This window comes from Glycine max, chromosome 3 (genome assembly GCF_000004515.6).
Source record: "Glycine max cultivar Williams 82 chromosome 3, Glycine_max_v4.0, whole genome shotgun sequence".
NCBI classification, from domain to species: domain Eukaryota; kingdom Viridiplantae; phylum Streptophyta; class Magnoliopsida; order Fabales; family Fabaceae; genus Glycine; species Glycine max.
Genome location: NC_016090.4, coordinates 7,516,226 through 7,529,927, shown reverse-complemented (window position 1 = coordinate 7,529,927; position 13,702 = coordinate 7,516,226). Strand labels below are relative to the sequence as shown.

The window sequence follows — 13,702 nt, the reverse complement described above, 5'->3', positions numbered from 1 at the left end:
CCAAGAGCCTCAATATTCAAGACTGTGGTCCTTCTAGCCACACATGCTAGAAAGACTGGAACCAAACCCCTAAACCACAAAATGAAAGTCTACTGAAAATTCTGAAAAGCTTATGAGATTTGCATTTACAAGTTAAATTTTACCATTCCAATCACACTGCCTTCTGCATCAAGTAATTGTGACTTGTGAAAAAATAATGCATGCTCCTAAGCTTAGTTTTCCACTATAAATTTTCCATTTGGCATCACTCACAAGTTTTCCTCTCTAGTGGGTCATTGGTAGCAACTGCTCAATTGGCATAATAAATATTGATTAGTTTTGGATGTGTGGAATGGTCTTGGAAAGAAAGTATTTTTGTACTTTTCAACAACTTCGTAAAGTTTGTTACTCCCTCTATATATATACACAATGGTTTCAGTTTTCTTAGTCTTCAGAACAGCTGTTTAAAGCTCTAACTGTCAAGCTTAGTACTCAATGATATTTATTCTTTTTCTGATGAGTATCATAGTTTATATACTGTTTTCCCCTTCTCTCATAGTTTTCATAGCAGCAGAAACTTCATCCATTACACTATCCCAGTCCCTCAGTTACGGAAAAACCCTAGTTTCCCCAAGTGGAATCTTTGAACTCGGTTTCTGCAATCTTGGAAATCCGACCAAAATCTACCTTGGGATTTGGTACAAGAATATTCCACTTCAAAACATAGTTTGGGTTGCAAACGGTGGCAACCCAATCAAGGATTCTTTTTCCATCTTGAAACTAGACAGTTCTGGCAATTTGGTCCTTACACACAACAACACGATTGTTTGGAGCACAAGTTCTCCAGAAAAGGCACAGAATCCGGTGGCAGAGCTCTTGGATTCAGGCAATCTTGTGATAAGAGATGAGAATGAAGCCAAGGAAGAGACATATCTGTGGCAAAGCTTTGATTACCCATCTAATACAATGCTGTCAGGAATGAAGGTTGGATGGGACATCAAGAGAAATCTTAGTACTTGCCTGATAGCTTGGAAGAGTGATAATGATCCAACCCAAGGAGACTTATCATGGGGTATTACCCTGCACCCCTATCCTGATATCTATATGATGAAGGGAACAAAAAAGTACCATAGATTTGGACCATGGAATGGTTTGCGTTTCAGTGGCATGCCACTTATGAAGCCTAATAACCCCATATACCATTACGAGTTTGTCTCCAACCAAGAAGTGGTTTATTACAGATGGAGTGTCAAACAGACTAGTTCAATATCTAAAGTGGTACTTAACCAAACCACACTAGAACGTCAGCGTTATGTATGGTCAGGAAAATCATGGATTTTATATGAAGTGATGCCAGAAGACAACTGTGATCATTATGGAGTCTGTGGAGCCAATACATATTGCACCACTTCTGCGTTACCAATGTGTCAATGTTTAAAAGGGTTCAAGCCTAAGACTCCTGAGAAATGGAACTCAATGGACTGGTCTGAAGGATGTATCAGGAAACATCCACTTAGCCGCCAAGATAAGCTCAATGATGGGTTTGTACTTGTGGATGGCTTGAAAGTGCCGGATACTAAAGATACGTTTGTGAATGAGACTATTGATCTAAAACAATGCAGAACCAAGTGCTTGAATAATTGTTCCTGCATGGCATATACCAATTCAAATATAAGTGGGGCAGGCAGTGGCTGTGTTATGTGGTTCGGTGATTTATTTGACATCAAACTGTATCCAGTTCCAGAGAATGGGCAGAGTCTATATATAAGGTTGCCTGCGTCAGAAATAGGTAAATACTTTATTAACTCTTCCAATTAATCCTTTTATTATTCTTCTCACCAGAATTTCAATCATGTTTTGAGAATATAAGCTTGGTCCTTCAATATGGAATTTAACCATTGTTGTTTTATTTGATCAAATTCAACTGTGAAGAGTCTATCAGGCACAAGAAGTCAAAAATAATATTTATAACCTCCGTTGCTGCAACTTTAGGAGTGGTGCTTGCTATTTATTTCATCTACAAAAGGAACATTGCTGGTAAAATTATTCTTCCCTTTCACATTTCCCTAAAAATATGGACGAATAGTTCTGTATATCATATTTTAAATGGAATGTCTGCTATTTGTCAATTCCCTTGACAAGTGCTGTTATTGGTTTTTCAGAGTATCCTTTGAGATTTTAGTTAAGTGGCCTTATTATAGCAGGGTTCTGTTCTGTGTCTCTTGGATAAAATTATTAGTTGTTAGAGTTTAATAATATTGAGCCATAAAAAGCACATAATACTTGTTATCATTTTCTAGTAAAGTTAAATGCAGCAAAAAACTACAAAATTAATTGGATGATCTTTCTTTGCATGAATTTGTCAATAATTGTTGCAGCCAGGCAGCCACTAATAACAAGATTGTTTTTCTTTTTGTTATCAAAATCAACCATGAAGTGCCTCTGCCCCAACATGGACACAAGGAATGGGTGACGATAATAATTGCTACCATAATTGATGCAATTAGTGGGATAATTTTATTTTGCCTTATGTTTCTAGTACCTTAAATTTGGGTCCTTTTTTTACTCTTTCAAACTTAAAATTGCTTTTTTAGTCCATAAGATTCGCATAATGTTTTTTTAAAGTCTTTTTCAAAGTGTGAGCTAGGAGGGAAATATGAGATTCACAATTTATGGTGACTTATGACCATCATAAATTGATTTTCTATTTTAAATTTAAAGTACGATTTTTTGCACTTTAAAATCATCGGAATGTCAATAAAAAAATTAAAGTGGTTAATGTGTTTTCAATTTCATAAGCTTGATTTTGGTGATGTTTATCGATCAGAAATCAAACGATAAAATATAAAATAAAAAATTAAATTTTGACAGTCAAGTGCCACAAATTGTGATATTTTTTTTTTTTGGCTCACATGATGAAAAGAGATTAAAAAGAACATTTTAAGGATTTTAAGGAGTGAAAACAACAACTTCAAATTTAAAGGGAAAAAAATAACTCAAATTTGATGACTAAAAATATATTTATATATTTTATTTTGCATTTTTGTTATATACTGATTCGGAAGGAGCGTTGCTGGTAAATTACTTATCCGTATTTTTGTACTAAAATAAAGATAGCTATTTTCTATGTATCTTTTGAAATTGAAAATAGGAAATGCTTCAAATTATCATGGAGCACTTGTAGTGTAGTTAAAGCTTAACCGGGAATGAGGCCAGGTGGCTTTTAATAATGATCAGAGTTTCAACTTGCCAGAGATTAAAGAAATTGAGTTCACGCAAATATATATTTTCTGTTTCCTTCTCTATTTGGATAGTGCAGATTTATCCTCTTAAACCAGTTCCAATCCCTCCTCATGTTTCATAATGTTGTTGAATGTTTATTCCTTTCTTCTGTTGTCCAGATAAGCCAAAGAAAAATGAGAACATTGAAAGACAGCTTGAAGATCTGGATGTGCCATTGTTTCATCTGCTAACAATCACTACTGCCACGAATAATTTCTCGTTGAATAATAAGATTGGACAAGGTGGTTTTGGACCTGTATATAAGGTAATTAAAAATTTAAGCACTTAGCAGAAAAAGAAGTCCAGAGATGAATTGTTACTATGCAAAACATCTTCTCAAATGAATGCAATTATGCAGGGAAAATTAGTGGATGGGCGAGAAATTGCTGTCAAGAGACTTTCAAGTAGCACTGGACAAGGAATAACCGAGTTCACAACAGAAGTAAAACTGATTGCAAAGCTTCAACACCGAAATCTTGTAAGGCTCCTTGGTTGTTGCTTTCGAGGACAAGAAAAATTACTAGTATATGAATACATGGTTAATGGCAGCCTAGACACCTTCATTTTTGGTATGTAATATGATGAATGCTAAGATTAGGTGCACTTGTGTTGGTTTACTTCTGTCATATTTTGTGGCTTATTACTCTATAATATCTAATATTGAACAACATGTGTGCCTGGCAAAAAAAAAAAAAAAACAGATAAAGTAAAAAGTAAATTGCTGGATTGGCCACAGCGCTTCCACATAATATTTGGAATTGCTAGAGGGCTTTTGTATCTCCATCAAGATTCCCAATTAAGGATTATTCATAGAGATCTCAAAGCAAGTAATGTTTTACTTGATGCAAAGTTAAATCCAAAAATATCAGATTTTGGAATGGCTAGAGCGTTTGGAGGAGACCAAATTGAAGGAAACACAAACAGGGTAGTTGGGACTTAGTGAGTGTCTGTCTAACTATACTACACCACATTTATATATTTATTTTTGTGTCAAGTGAGATTTTTTCTTTAAATGTTTCCTGCAGTGGATACATGGCCCCAGAATATGCTGTTGATGGACTATTTTCAATCAAATCGGATGTTTTCAGCTTTGGTATTTTATTGTTGGAGATTATATGTGGGAACAAAAATAGAGCTCTTTGTCATCGAAACCAGACCCTTAACCTGGTTGGTTATGTAAGCACTCAAAAACTTATTATTTATTTATGGCAAAGTTTAAACATGAATGATTAACTTTATTATTTTCTTCTTTTATGTTTCAGGCATGGACACTTTGGAAAGAGAAAAATGCTTTACAGTTGATTGACTCAAGCATAAAGGACCTATGTGCTATCCCAGAAGCACTGCGATGCATCCATGTTAGTCTCTTGTGCTTGCAACAATACCCGGAGGATAGGCCAACCATGACCTCAGTAATTCAAATGTTAGGGAGTGAGATGGAACTGATTGAGCCAAAAGAGCCTGGTTTCTTTCCCAGAAGGATTTCGGACGAAGAAAAATTCAGCTCAAATCTAAACCATAAGACTTCAAATGATGAGTTAACCATTACCTCATTAACTGGTCGGTGAAAGTTTGAGCATATTGCACTGACGCACAATTTGATTACAAGTACGTGCATTCACTACCAAAGGATTATTGTTTCAAAACCTGTTTAGTTGTGCTGATGTATTTGCATATTACGTATAAAATTTAATCGAAAAGGCTTTAAAAGTGATATTAACTTTTTTCCATGGGCAAACAACTGATATTAATAGCATAAAAGATACATGTTGTAGTAAAGGTTTCACCGTCCCTGTGGTCTCCGTCACTACTTATGAGAACCTTGGCCACAAATTCCAACTTAGTCTTTAAACTGGAAGATAGGCCTAACATGCTGTTAGATGTTGAAATAAAAAAATAAAAAAAAAAAAAAAAAAAAAAAAAAAAAAAAAAAAAAAAAAAAAAAAAAAAAAAAAAAAAAAAAAAAAAAAAAAAAAAAAAAAAAAAAAAATAACAAAAAGTGCAATAAGATAAAGAGAAACAAGTCACTGGTATTGATCAACACCAAAAACTTTACTCCTGCAAGGTGATGAAAAAAATACATTCGATAAAGAGAAACAAGTCATGGTATTGATCAACACCAAAACACTTATACTCCTGCAAGGCGATGAAAAAAATACAACTCATTTCCAGGACCTCACAAAGAGAATGGAAACCCTGAATCTAACATGATGTTAGATGTTGAAATAACAAAAAGTGCAATAAGATAAAGAGAAACAAGTCACTGGTATTGATCAACACCAAAACACTTATACTCCTGCAAGGTGATGAAAAAAATACTATTCAGATAAAGAGAAACAAGTCACTGGTATTGATCAACACCAAAACACTTATACTCCTGCAAGGCGATGAAAAAAATACAACTCATTTCCAGGACCTCACAAAGAGAGTGGAAACCCTGAATCTAACATTATGTTAGATGTTGAAATAACAAAAAGTGCAATAAGATAAAGAGAAACAAGTCGCTGGTATTGATCAACACCAAAACACTTACACTCCTGCAAGGTGATGAAAAAAATACAATTCATTTCCAGGACCTCACAAAGAGAGTGGAAACCCTGAATAGCAATCATAATTCATATATTTTCATATCTTTTTTATGTTAAACTTAGCTTTTTCAGCTTCCCTGTCAAAATCATTTGAATTGAATCAGATGAATTTTTTATCGATGAGTTTTATTCAGACTCAGCAAAAATGCAGTAATTCTTATGTTTTAATTATTGTCCTAATTTGTTTTGTTTGTAGGTCTTAATTTAGCTTCACTTTCCATAGTCATATACGACGAATGCTTTAAACTTTAAAGACATGAGATGAAAGTTGAAAGTAGTAGGACGATTGTTTCAAAGCCTTGTCAGACAGATGATCAATGTAATCCGATGCAAGATGCTGAATTTCAAATCTCTCAATATGTGCTACATTTTTTATTCAGACCTCGCATTCAAAGTTGTGATTTAGGCTTGGGCTGATTTATAAAAAATAAGAGAATTTGGCTACAGAGTTTGGTTCTCTGATTTTTCTCAACTAGTTTTTAGCTTTCTTTATTGTTCTTAGTGTTTTTCATTCTCGGGTCTTGTCCATGAGTGACTAAGCTCTGTAGTCAATCTTTGGATTTTAATAGCAGTTGTGTGTTGACATGAGATCTAGTGTCCCAATGGTTTCAATTCTACTTGGTGTTTAAGTTAATATGATTTCTTCACCTTCATCTCTAGAATCATGTTTGTTAATTGAATGAAACAGCTTGTGCTGAACTCATTACTGCATTTTGTGTTTAACTCTGAATATATTTGAGATTTAAGTTAAGAAGATGCTTACTCTAAGTTCTTGTACTCGAAGAATTAGGTTTCTGGCAGAAGTGTTTGTTTGTTTGTTTGAACCTTGGAAGAATCACTGGTGTTATTTACTTCTCTTGGCTAAATCGTAATATGGGTGCATGGTGTCTCAATGGAGAATCTGAATTTCAAATGTTGCTTGTTCATTTGGATCCGGCCAATTGAGCTTTTAGTTGTAATATGAATTAAATGATATTTTGCAGTCTGGGACAGTAACTACAACTGAATGTTAATTTTACTATTCAAGTCCTTTACACATTCAAACTATTTTGCCTACCAACTCCCGTCGCCCCCCATTTTACTTTTGTTGTATTTTAATCTATTTTTGTTAGGTTTAAATATGCTTTTTATTCTAATAAATACTCAATTTTTTACATTTTCTTTCTAATAAATTTTTATTGTGTTGAGTTCCTAATAAAATAATAAATTCGTTTTTTATCTGACATTTTTTTAGTCATTTATAAATCAACAAATTTAGTGTTTGTTCGTTGATAATTATTTTTTTTATTTGTAATTAGTAAGGACTAAAAAAATTACTAATTAATTCACTAATTTATTAGGGGTTAAAACAAAATATTAAGAACCCAAAATAAAAATAATCTTATTAGGGACTCAACACAAAAGAAAAATTTATTAAAAACAAATACAAAAATTGAATATTTATAATGAATCAAAAATATATTTAAGTCTTATTTTTTTTTTCAAACACTCTTTTCTTAGAATTAACCACTAGCACAGGTACATATCTTTTGAGAACAATCCTGGTGTTTTTCACCTTGTATTGTTTTTACCATTTTATTGCAATTCTAATTTTTGGCTATGTTTACTTAACGACCTAAACAGAGGTCAAGCTATTAGCAAGATTGATAAATAACTTTCTACCTCAACCTCTTTTCACATTCCTAAAAAGCACAACTCTTGTTTTTCTTTGATTTTATTTTTATAATATTTTCCTTTTACCTGACCACTATAGTGGCTAAGTGATTTTCTTTGGGTTGACTGTCTTAAATGTAGCTTCCTTCTTCATCTTCTTTAAAACTCTTCCAAAGCTTTTTCACGTTGGGAATGGAGTCTTTAAACTTCAAGCTCTAAATGTTCTTTTCTCCTTAACTTCTTTTATCAAGAGCTACTTGATCTCAATCCATACACTAATAAAAAAACTCATTCTATGACGATCCTTTGAAGCTTTCTACGATGGTTGACAACCGTCTTTGAAGGTGACATTGTGGAAAGTGTTGACATTCCACAACAACACTTTCCACGACGGTCCCATAATACACTGACTTTGAAAAGGCACCATATTTAAGACGATCCTTATAGCAAAATCATCTTTGAATTCCATCATTCAAAGACGATTTTTAGTTAATGACCATCTTTGAATGACACCATTCTACAACGGTCATTAACTAAAAACCGTCTTAGAATGGTGAAATTCAAAGACGGCTAAGGCCTAAAAACTGTCTTTGTATGATTCATTTCTACGATGTTTTCTTCTTTAGGACTGTCGTAGAATGTTGGAATTCAAAGACGGTTTCTACATAAAAAAACGTCTTTGAATTGTATCATTCTACAACGTTTTCTTCTTCAGGATCGTTGTAGAATGGTACATTCAAAGACGTTTTTTTATTTAAAAACCAACTTTGAATTGCACTATTCCAAGACGGTTTTCAGTTATTGACCGTCATAGAATGGTACTAAGCTTAATCAGGCAGCATTTGCATACATATAGCCTCAAATCTGATATTCCATGAGTAGACCAAACATATTGAGATAGAACATGTTATCCAAGGACATCACCATTAGCATTTTTAATTCAAACAATGAACTGGAAGATGTTTTCACTAAGGCATTCAGAGTTCCTTAGATTAATTATATATCTAGCAAGCAACTTCATGGGGAGTATATTTCTTGTAATTATGTTTAATTATCCTTGTACTTACAACACTTAAATGTGTATACTGCTATGTAATATCACATAGTATTCATCATATGTCTCTCATTTTGTCTCTGTTAACATCATTAGATAAAAGCATTGACCATTATCCAAAATATACATTCAGGATTAACAAACATGGTTGAATTATGATCATCAAATATAAAAGAAAATAGCAACTAACGATCTTGGTGCACATGTTGAACTTACTTGCTGACCAACAGTAAAGAGAAGCAAAGTAGTTAGTATTTTTTCCCTTTAGGACATAATCAATTTCATCGAACGTGTGCCTGACCTGTTGCATTAATCTACAACGACTAACACATAAAGCAATTTAATGCATACTAAAATATAGTAGTCCCTAACAATCATATAGTATAATGATCATACATAAGTAAAATATTAAATTTCTGAAAATGTTGGCTGAAAAATGTCATACAAAGCAGACTATGAAATCTGCGCTCCGCATCAAGGAACTTACCATTTCATTTACTGCCACCAAAAGATCTTTTCGATCCTTGGCAAATTGCTTTAATTGACCCCAATCATATTGAATGACATGGCATCAAGGGTCAATGAAAGGGACATACCAAGCCTTTGTACTTTTACAGTTACAAGCTCTCCAAAATGCAAGTGAGCTGCAACACTTGAAGCAACAAAAGTAAAGACTTCAATCTTCCTCAAAGATGTAGATATTATTCTAAAATTCCAAATATGTTTAAAACAAGAAACCAAGCAAATGTGAAATATTCAAATCAGAATAAAACATAAGCTATTATTGTCGGCAAAAAAACCTTTATGTACATTTCATTGCAACATCAGTTGGAAACGAAGGTATTTCATCCTATAGCACGAACAACAAAATTATAAGGCTTTATCAATATAATTTGACTTCATCATTTTCATCAGTGTACAAAGCTTCTATTATAGCATTGAGGCCAAAATAATAGCACCAAACTTGTACAACCTATGATCTACTAATTATAATGATCTAAACACACAACAACCAATTATAACCACTAATGAATGGTACACACTACACTTTATATCAATGCTAATGAATGTCACAAATGAAAGTTTGACATAAAAAGACAGGAAAATGATGAAGTTTGAACACTAACAGTATTAACCAACCTTCCTTCCAGCAACTGCACAATTAATTGGCACAGATAACACAATTGGTTGAGGGAACTTAGTGTTAAGTTAAGCATTAGGAACAAACCTACAGTAGATTGAGTAGACTTGACTGCTGCTTCTGAATCTTCACTCTCTTTGCCATTCCTTTGGAGATCTTTAGAGACAAAACTGACAAGAACTGAGTCTTCACTCTGATCTTCATGATATGGAACCACACGAGATCCAACTTTGGACCGACCATACTTTTGCATTTTATCCTCAGCAGTTGTAGTTAGCAGTGCCCGTTTCATTAATGGGTTTGAAACTCTGCTTTTATCCCTTTTGCTCTTATCCAAAACAATTCCATCCCTTTCATAAAGATCTCCCTGATCAACCATAGCAATTGGATACATGACATAATTGTGTTACAAGGGCTATTCAAGCAATAACATACCTTGCTTTGGCTTGACAAGTAACTCTCACCCCATCCTCCATTAGGAAGCTATTTTGACAACAAAAAGTTGCAAGCTTTACACAAGGCAGGAGTGTTACGGTACTTTTTTCCACTATCTATTAACCCTTTTATGAAAAACCAGGTGCCATAGGTATAGCAAATTCCCTAACAACCAATCTTGAAAAGCGTAAATGTTTAGCATTTTTAGCTCACGTAAATGATCTTGTTCTTTTTCAACGAACTATAACTCAAGGAAATCAAGAATCCTCGTGAAATAAAAAATTTGTTTGGCATTAATATAATTAGTTTAGTCATAGATATAGGCGTATAGCACATTGCACATCATCTAATATGTCTTTAGGACTTCTATGGTAAAAAAATGAAGTCGTTTGAATGCCATAATGGCAAGCCTCCAAAAGTGAAAATAGTTAAATAAGTCCTAAATTCTAATGTTGATTGCATGTTTGGGTTCAAGTGTTCAACTTATCTTAAAGAAGTAATCACTTATTTTTGTCAACCTTTTGAAAAAACTTTTACCTATACAAACTAGTATATCTTGGGATAAAAGATAGCTAGAGACTTGCCAACCCCGATTCTGCATTGAGAATGTCCATGCTCCTTTGGATATGCGTTGATGCTTTGCTTTGAAAACACCTGGTGGATTTTCAAGTACCTTAAATAAAGAAAAAAATGGCATTAAATCCTTCACCATGGTTCTGATCCTTAGTGCATGTTTTGGAGCGTGTCGAGTACGCACGTCTCCCCCTAAAACTATGACAACAATTAAGTTGTTTTACATGGAAACAACAATTTGTTGATTCTGTGAAACATGGAGAGAGAAGTTATACGTGCGTTTCAAAATTGTATTCAAACACACATATAGCCTTTTAGGATTCTTCATGTTTAAGTATGCATTATTAAGTCTAACCTAGCAAGCCTTGACGAAGTCGTTTGCTTTCCTAAGTGTACATACATATTCTTCACTCAAATCACATGAAAGGATTGCTTGTATAGCTAATGCAGCATCCCACAGTTGAGAGCCAAAGCTTCGTAATTTTGTTTAGTGAATTAACATGCATAATTGCATTTTCATAAGTAATATAAAGGTTAATAGGTGATCATTGTGATACTAACCTAGGTTTTCAAGGCATCTTCTGCAAGTCAGAAGTAATTAGGGATTCTGGCTAAATGAAGCTGATATGCCTCTGAGTTTGGATAACCCAACGTGCAATCAAACATGACACGTCACATGTGAGTAACTGCATTTAGATATCAATCTCCTAGTAATAATAATGTTATTTAATGGTTAAGCTTGTTACTGTTATAAGAATTATGTTTACCTACGCTGCACTACCAATGCAAAGGTATCTACTATTCTCATCCTTATAACGTATATGATCAATAGCGACTTCTAGTGCCTTCTCTCTCAGCATGGAAAAGGGCCAACAATTCAGAAGGGGCTCTGCCACGTGATGAAGAGATGCCCATAACATATCTTGAGTAACAGGATGTGGCTAATAGAGATCCTCCTGAAATTCCATATTGCTCTTCGATTAAAATTAAAATTAAAATTTTATCTTGATGATTCATGTAAGGTGTGCATTGAAGATTACTATAGATTACCGACATAAAGATGCAATTTTAAAGAGAGAAAACTAGAAATATCTAAAAAAATTTCATCTAAATTTTGTCAAATGGGAAAGAAAACCCTAGGAACTATGCTTCAAGTGTTATTCCAATCGATTTGATCATAAGGCTGTTTGTACATTTACTTCATGCATTGGGACAGTGACCTTAAGTGCATGCTCAATTTCCTGCATCAAAGCCTTCAAAGTAGAAACGCATGTGAAGTATAAGCTATTAAAACACAAAGACATCCTCCGCAAAATAGCATGATGGAATTATGATATATTACAAAGCGTATAATATTTGACAACATCGAGCATTAATCATTGCTAAGGAAACAATGAAGTCCTTGTGATTCAGAAGCATAGAAACAAAAATACATGAATCTCTGGACCATTCCCACCTGCAGCACCTGTGTATAAAGAAAGAATTGCCCGTTACTAATTAATAACTTCACAAAATAGGGAAAGTTGCATGGAAAAATAAATCTCTTAACCCGTAATAAGGTGAATTATTTCTAGATTCCAAAAGTTCTTTTGACCTATTTCTAGCCAAGGTAGCTTCTTCTGTCTTCCTTTGCAATACCTGTAATGAAATTGTAAATAATGGGAAATATATCAAACACGTATAAACAGAAGATAAGAAATATATCAACCACCTTTAAGTATACTCCCTTCGTACATTTGTTGTAGTGACCTAAAGTGATAAACGATAATTAAGCAAGTACTAGAGAACATAAGTGAAAAGACTGTTGCCATATATAATCTTTCAGAACCAAATGAGACCTTGTCATATGTCTTCATGATTTTTGAGAATGCCATCAAGTTCAAAAACCTGCAAATGAATTGAGAATATCTTTGTTAGTTTTGTAAAGATAATCACACTTTGTCAAATTTTAAGTTAAAAAGTGAAAGAGGGAGCCAATTTCCCTATGACGTTTCACAAGTTCAAGCTTGTGATAGAATTCCTTCAAGACTTTGCTCATTTGTTCCTCTACCTTCCACAACTCTTTGTTGTTGAAAGACAAGTGATCATGATTTGAAGCCAAGAGCAAGCCTCTTAATGTTGATACTAGAGTTACAGGTGTGACGACATTAATCTTCACCTCGGCTCCACGTTCTTCATTGAGATTTGTAATTATGAAACAACAAGGACATTTTTTAATTAGTTATAGCATTAATAACTTCAAAATTGATAATAAAGACAATTTGAAAGGTAAAACCTTGAACTCAACAAACAAAAGTGTGGTTGTAATACCTCATATTTATCTCAGACGTAAATTGGAGTATCATCAGGAGTATCGAAATCCTCAGCTTGACAATCAACTGAAAAAATGGGCAGCTTGGTGGCACAAAAAGCACACATCCTGTCAACGCAAATACCCATTGCGAATACAATGCATTGTCCAAATCTTTTGGTGTAGAACAAAATCAAATAAACAAATATGTATTTTTATTCTCAAATAATACTCAATACAACTACAAACTTGTTTACAATATTTAAAGAAAGACATCAAATACACCATAGTGCTTGTTCGAATCTCATTTAAAGCTTTCTACATTGGATGTTTTTAACTCTTAAAAAATATGCTGCCCATTTTTTGTGAATTGTTGTCATGGTCTTGATGTCTAATGGTGTGCCATCACCAAACCACTACAAATTATAAAATATAAAAATTAGTGATGTTCATTTGACAATAGTAAAATATGTTAGTCAAGTAAAATTTTTTTAGAAAAGTAAATATACCATGCTCCAATCATTCTTCAACTCCCCGCTTATTATGTTCCAGATCTAATGCATGACATAGTAGCCACACTCATAGCCTCCGCTTTGAACGTGACTCTACATTCGATATGAAAAATAATTCAATCTTACAATTCAAATGTTACACAACATTAGGAATCAGAAATAACCATAAATTATATGACTAATCTTCACTTCAAT

General features: G+C 33.5%; 1 protein-coding gene and 1 pseudogene across 1 annotated transcript; one reads left to right on the top strand and one right to left on the bottom strand.

Annotated features, from left to right (window-relative positions):
• Positions 1-467: 467 nt before the first annotated feature.
• LOC100808227 (G-type lectin S-receptor-like serine/threonine-protein kinase At4g27290) lies at positions 468-6,415 on the top strand. Its single transcript, XM_041014363.1, has 8 exons — positions 468-1,768; positions 1,912-2,016; positions 3,381-3,526; positions 3,620-3,830; positions 3,963-4,200; positions 4,287-4,437; positions 4,524-4,869; positions 6,046-6,415. The coding sequence occupies exons 1-7, from the start codon at positions 475-477 to the stop codon at positions 4,827-4,829; spliced, it is 2,451 nt and encodes an 816-aa protein (XP_040870297.1). The 5' UTR covers positions 468-474; the 3' UTR covers positions 4,830-4,869; positions 6,046-6,415.
• Positions 6,416-9,093: 2,678 nt separating this feature from the next.
• LOC100807694 (lupeol synthase-like) lies at positions 9,094-11,900 on the bottom strand (annotated as a pseudogene).
• Between the last annotated feature and the right edge of the window lie 1,802 nt (positions 11,901-13,702).